At 43.6% G+C, this 6,357-nt stretch overlaps 1 protein-coding gene across 1 annotated transcript; it reads right to left on the reverse strand.

Annotated features, from left to right (window-relative positions):
* Positions 1-443: 443 nt before the first annotated feature.
* Positions 444-5,142, reverse strand: LOC148125704 (calmodulin, striated muscle-like). Its single transcript, XM_087935360.1, has 2 exons — positions 3,654-5,142; positions 444-581 (listed from the first exon to the last, which is right to left on the reverse strand). The coding sequence occupies exon 1, from the start codon at positions 4,122-4,124 to the stop codon at positions 3,678-3,680; it is 447 nt and encodes a 148-aa protein (XP_087791486.1). The 5' UTR covers positions 4,125-5,142; the 3' UTR covers positions 444-581; positions 3,654-3,677.
* Between the last annotated feature and the right edge of the window lie 1,215 nt (positions 5,143-6,357).

Consider the following 6,357-nt stretch of genomic DNA (forward strand, 5'->3'; position numbering starts at 1 on the left):
TCTTCTTCTTCTTCTTCTTCTTCTTCTTCTTCTTCTTCTTCTTCTTCTTCTTCCCCTTCTTCCTACTTCCTTCTCCTTCTCCTTCCCTTCTTCCTACTTTCTCCTCCTCCTCCCTTCTACCTCTTCCTCCTCTTCTTCTTCTTCTTCTTCTTCTTCTTCTTCTTCTTCTTCTTCTTCTTCTTCTTCTTCTTCTTCTTCTTCTTCTTCTTCTTCTTCTTCTTCTTCTTCTTCTTCTTCTTCTTCTTCCTCCTCTTCCTCCCAGCAAACCCTACTTCCTTTTAACACTGATGATCTTACATGGTTCGGTAAAGAATCGTCTGCAAAAAAAAAAACCCCATGCTCAGACAGCACCAAGGACCCCACAGAACAAATCCACGAAAGACGGAAAGAATATTTGTGAAGTCATGTTTAATATCGAACGTTTTCATTCGCGACGCCTTCTTCACGCCCTGCCAAAGTCAACAATCTGATTTGAGAAGACAACTTGGAAGTCATGCTGGCTGGGAATATGGAGAATGTTCACTGCAACCTCTCTTGAAGGCCCCACGGAAGTTGAGGTAGCTCTGTCGAGTCAGGTCCACCTTTTAATTTAATCACACAAGCATTAACAATTTCCTCCATTGAAATGAAATGTGAAATCACAAGGTTAAGGATGTCCCACACATTGTTCTTACCTGGGAGAGTCATTTCTCACAGTCAGTAAAGTCTAAGTATTGTTCCTCCATCTAGGCCAATAGCTGTTATTGTTCTTTCTACCTTGTGAGCTTGAAGAACCACTTATAGTCCTGCCTACCATGTGAATGGTTGAGATGACCCTACCGTTTCTCCACTCTGGATTATCCTTGGCTTTCATTCAACAGTTGGGTTACTTGAGCAGGGGGTCAGACTAGAAAAGGGCTCACCAACCTTTTGGACCTCAGGGACCACCAAACACGTAATTTTAAATTCCGCGGACCACTAATATGAATTTTGACTGACGGTGGCTTGGCTGACGTTTTCCCAGGGTCTCTGCAGAAAACAGCAGAGACCCTGTGAAAATCCCCCAAAAAAGTCTGCAGGAAAATTTCCAACCCCATTTTCCTACCGATCGATCGTTCTTTATTTGGGATCGCAGGATAGTTTTTCCAGCTCCATTCTCAGGGAGAGAGAGAGAAAGAGAGAGAGACTTTTGGCTTCATGCAAGAAAACAGAAAGCAGCAGAAGCCGCAGAAGTCTTTCTTTCTCTCCCCCAAACGCTGCCAGAAATGAGTCTTTGCCGGCGCATCCTCTTGGAGCAGGAGGCCTTGCACAGACTCACTTCTGGCAGAGTTTGGGGGAGAGAAAGAAAGACTTTGGCTGCTTCCCTTGCGTGCAGCCAAAAGCAGAAGAAGGAAGAAAGAAGCAGAAAGAAGCAGCCCGGTGGACAGGACAGGCCCGTGGGGCACATGGTTCAAGTTCTCCCCCTCCACCCTTTCCCCCCTCCCCTCACTACCTCATGTTGTTCGCAATGCAAGCCTTGTGTTCCCACGGAACATGTGGGCGGCACAGCCTTGTGTTCCCGCGCAGCCTGGATTAATTGCTTTGGTGGTGACATTTCTCTGCGGACCATCAAAATTTTCTCATGGACCACCAGTGGGTCTCCAGCCCACTGGTTGGCAGCCACTGGACTAGAAGATCTCTGAGGTCCCTGTGTTCTACGTTCCAAATCTAAGTACTGTTTCTCTGTCCTGGGCAATGTTTTGGAATCTGGGCAACTTTTAAGATGTGTGAAAGTTCAATCCCACCATTCTGTGGGAATTGAAGTCTACACATCTTAAAGTTGCCGAGATTCGGGGAAAAAAATGATCCAAGATTTGTTCCTGAAACACAGCAGTTGCTAGAATTCCTTCATTAGAGAATAGACTAGAGTAGAATAGAATTGGAATAAAGATTAGAATAGAATAGAATAGAATAGAATAGAATAGAATAGAATAGAATAGAATAGAATAGAATTAGAATTAGAATAGAATAGAATAGAATAAGAATAGAATAGAATATAGAATAGAATAGAATTAGAATAGAATAGAATTAGAATTAGAATAGAATTAGAATTAGAATAGAATAAAATAGAATAAGAATAGAATAGAATAGAATATAGAATAGAATAGAATTAGAATAGAATAAGAATAGAATAGAATAGAATTAGAATAGAATAGAATTAGAATAAAATAAAATAGAATAAGAATAGAATAGAATAGAATAGAATAGAATAGAATAGAATAGAATAGAATATAGAATAGAATTAGAATAGAATAGAATAAGAATAGGAATAGAATAGAATAGAATAGAATAGAATAGAATAGAATAGAATAACAGAGTTGGAAGGGACCTTGGAGGTCTTCTAGTCCACCCCCCTGCTTAGACAGGAAGCCCCACACCACTTCAGACAAATGGTTATCCAACATCTTTTTAAAAGCTTCCAGTGTTGGAGCATCTATAACTTCCGGAGGTAAGTTGTTCCACTGATTAATTGTTCTCACTGTCAGGAAATTTGTTCTCAGATAAATTATAGTATCCTAATTTTTCTTCGCTATATTATTGTTCTTTCCACCTCGTGCACTTGACAGATTTCTTATAGTCCTGCCTGCTGTGTGAATGTTGAGATTGCCCTACTATGTCTCCCTTCTGGATTGCCTTTGGCTTACAACCAAGTGTTGGATGGCACACCGAGGTGTTCAAAGCATTTTTGAATATGAATCACGTTGAGGTCAATGTGTATTGGAAGTTTCCAACTTTAATGGAAGAATCCCGGCATTGTTCTGACTACGGAAGAGTTCCGTGCCTGCTGGATGCGCGTTTCAAATTTGAAACGTTTCGAGTTCAAATCATCTTTTGTAAACAATTTGCATTTATTTATTCAGCATATTTATATACTCCACGAATACCTCACAATCACGTGACTCGGGAGCATACAACACCACAACAGTGTAAAAACTCCATAGCAAACCAATCATCTGCTTTGATAAAAGAAAAAGAAACACAATTACATTTGCTTCTCCTTGGAAACCGCTTCTGGATTTTGTGCTCGGGGGGGGGGAAGAAACTTTGATTTTGGGTTTTACTGATTAGATAGATCTCTTGTTAAAGAAATGGGTGCCTTATCACTGGAGGTTTTTAAAGAAGAGATTGGACAGCCATTTGTCCTGAATGGTATAGAGTCTTCTGCGTGAACATGGGTTAGACTAGAAGATCTCTAAGATCCCTTTCAGACATATGAGTCTATTACAAGGAAGGAAGGAAGGAAGGAAGGAAGGAAGGAAGGAAGGAAGGAAGGAAGGAAGGAAGGAAGGAAGGAGAGACAATGGATGGAAGATCACTAAAGACAGATCCAACCTAGAACTAAGAAGAAACTTCCTGACAGTGAGAACAATTAATCAGTGGAACTACTTGCCTCCAGAAGTTGTGAATGCTCCAACACTGGATGTTTTCAAGAAGAGACTGGACAAGCATTTGCCTGGAATGGTTAAGGTTTTCCTGCTTGAGCAGGGGATTGGACTAGATGACCTCCAAGGTCCCTTCTAACCCTGCTATTATGTACTCTGTAGTATACGTTGGACTTCTCCTCTAATTATTGGACATAAGGTGGCCATTCCAAACATCCGTTTCACAACAGCACCTTTGGAAGAATCACCAACCTGAGAAGAAATTGTACCTTGACGTTACTTCTCCACCATTATTCGCGCAAATTCTTCATAGTTGACCTTCCCGTCCCCTTTCCTGTCCATCTCCTTGATCAACAGCTTCACCTCTTCGTCCGTCAGCTTCTCCCCAACGGCGGTCAAGACGTGTCGCAGCTCTGCCGTGTTGACGTAGCCGTCTCCATTCCGGTCAAAGACGCGGAAGGCAGCTTGGATCTCTTCCTTGGTGTCGGAATGCCTTGTCCTCCTGGCCATCACGGAGAGGAACCTTGGGAAATCTACTTTGCCCTTGTAGGCCTCGATCTCACCGACGATGCTCCGCACCTCAGATTCCGTGGGGTTTTTCCCGAGAGATCTCATCACGGTCACCACCTCCTTGGAGGTGATCAGCCCGTCGCCATCTTGGTCGAAGAGCGCAAAGGCATCCTTGAGTTCTCTCAGGTCTCCCTCCGAGAGCCGGTTGGCCATGTTGCTTCTCGGATCCCACACGCACGTCAGTCATTCTTCTCAAACACAACACACACACACACACACACGTACAACTCATCCTCCTTGGAGAAACAGGAAAAACTGGTGGAGGATGTGGTGAAGGAATGAGAAGGATCACTCCTCTCGCCCTGCAGGCTTGGATGTGGGTCAGTCAGTGTGAGAAAAACATCACTTAGGGAAGGTAGGCCTCCAGAAATACGTAGAAGTTAGTTTAGTTAGTTCATTAGTTTACTTTACTGTCATTGCACCTCATACAATGAAATCAAACACCATCTTCGATGCACACCATGACCATGAAAATAAACACAAGCACACCTCCTTCACACTCCACATATTGAAATGAAAACCCCTGATATCGCACCAACACTACACTATACAGCAGAATTCAACAGAGCTCCTGCCCTGGGATAGAAGCTGTTTTTCAGCCTATTTGTCCTTGTTTTTATTATTCTCCTGTACCGTCTTCCAGAGGGTAATAGTTCAAAAAAAAGGAGGTGCCCAGGATGAGATGGATCTTTGAGGATGTTTTGAACTTTCTTAAGGCAGCAGGAGCTATGAAGCTCTTCCAAAGAGGGGAGAGGGCAACCCATGATCCTCTGGGCAATGACATTAACTCTCTGGAGCGCTGTCCTATCTGCCCCGGTGCAATTGGCAAACAGGTGCAGAAAGTTAAGATACTCTCTCTGGTGCAGCGGTAGAAGGTCACCAGCAATTTTTCACTCAGTTGTTGTTCCCTGAGAAGTCTCAGGTAGTATAATCTCTGTTGGACCCTTTTGACCAGGGCTGCAATGTGAGCCCCCCAGGTCAGGTCCTCTTTTAGGGTAACACCCAGAAACTTCAAACTGGCCACTTGCTCCCCTCGGTCTCCCTTGAGAAGCCAGGGCTGGAGGTCTGATCTGTTCCTTCTATATAGTCCACTATCAGCTCCTTGGTCTTATTGGTGTTGAGGACCAAGTTGTTGTCTCCACACCACGAAAGCAACTGGTCCACCTCATCTCAGTAGCCAGACTCATCCTCCGTGGAAGTGAGTCCCACCACTATTGGATCATCTGCAAATTTAGCAATAGTATTACTAGCATGAATGGGAAAGCAGTCATGTCCATAAAGAGTATAGAGTAAGGGACTCAACACGCAACCCTGTGGTGTACCATTGTTAAGAATAAGGGCTGAAGAGGTATGATTACCTAATCTGACCCTCGGTGAGCGGCCAGACAGGAAATCCATAATCCAAAACAGATTGAATAAGGAAGTCCACTAATCTATGTGGAAGGTACCCCGTGCTAAATTTTCAAGGTCTTTCACTTCATTCCACTTCATTATTTGGATATACAAATAATCCTCAATTTATGATCACAGTCTAGCCCAGAATTTCTGCTGCCAAGTCAGACAGTTGTAAAATGAATCTTTTCCTCATTTAACAACTTTTCTCACCATAGTCGTTAAGGGAATCAAGGCAGTTGCTCAGTTAGTAACATGATTGTTAAGTGAATCCGGCTTCCTTATTGACTTTGCTTGCCAGAAGGTCGCAAAAGGGGGCCCGTGAAACAATGCCGCTGTCATAAGTACATGCCAGTTGCCAAGTGTCTGAATTTTGATCACGTGACCAGTGGTGGGATGCAAATTTTGGAACAACTGGTTCTCTGGCTGGGTAGGCAATGTGTGGCCAGTTGGTCATGTGACTGGATGGGTGATGTCACCCATCACACCCAGCCCCGGTTCTCGGCCACCCGCCTCAAAGGAAGAGGGAGGATTCAGCTGGTTGGGGCTAATCCCACCAATGGCTGGCCTGAAAACGACTTTAAAAATGGCCAGAAAATAACCTGGAAATAGCCAGAAGGCCTGAAAACTGCCCCCAAAATGGCCTGAAAATGTCCAGGAAATGACCTGAAAATGGCCTGAAAAATGGCCCCCAAATGACCTGAAAATGGCTCAAAAATGGCCTGAAAAAAATGGCCTGAAAACAGCCTGGAAATGGCCCAAAAATGGCCAGGAAATGACCTGAAAGTGGCTCAAAAATGTCCTGAAAAATGTCCTGAAAGATGTCTTGAAAAATGGCCTGAAAATGGCCTGAAAATGCCCCCAAAACAACCCCCAAATTGCCTGAATATGGCCCGAAAACTGGCCTAAAAACAGCCTAAAAACAGCCTGTTTTTCAGGCCTTTTTCAGGTTGTTTTTCACCTGAAAAACAGCTGAAAATGGCCCGAAAAACAG

Source organism: Pseudonaja textilis, chromosome 5, assembly GCF_049901715.1.
Source record: "Pseudonaja textilis isolate UNSWEBS1 chromosome 5, rPseTex1.2, whole genome shotgun sequence".
Classification (NCBI taxonomy): Eukaryota; Metazoa; Chordata; class Lepidosauria; order Squamata; family Elapidae; genus Pseudonaja; species Pseudonaja textilis.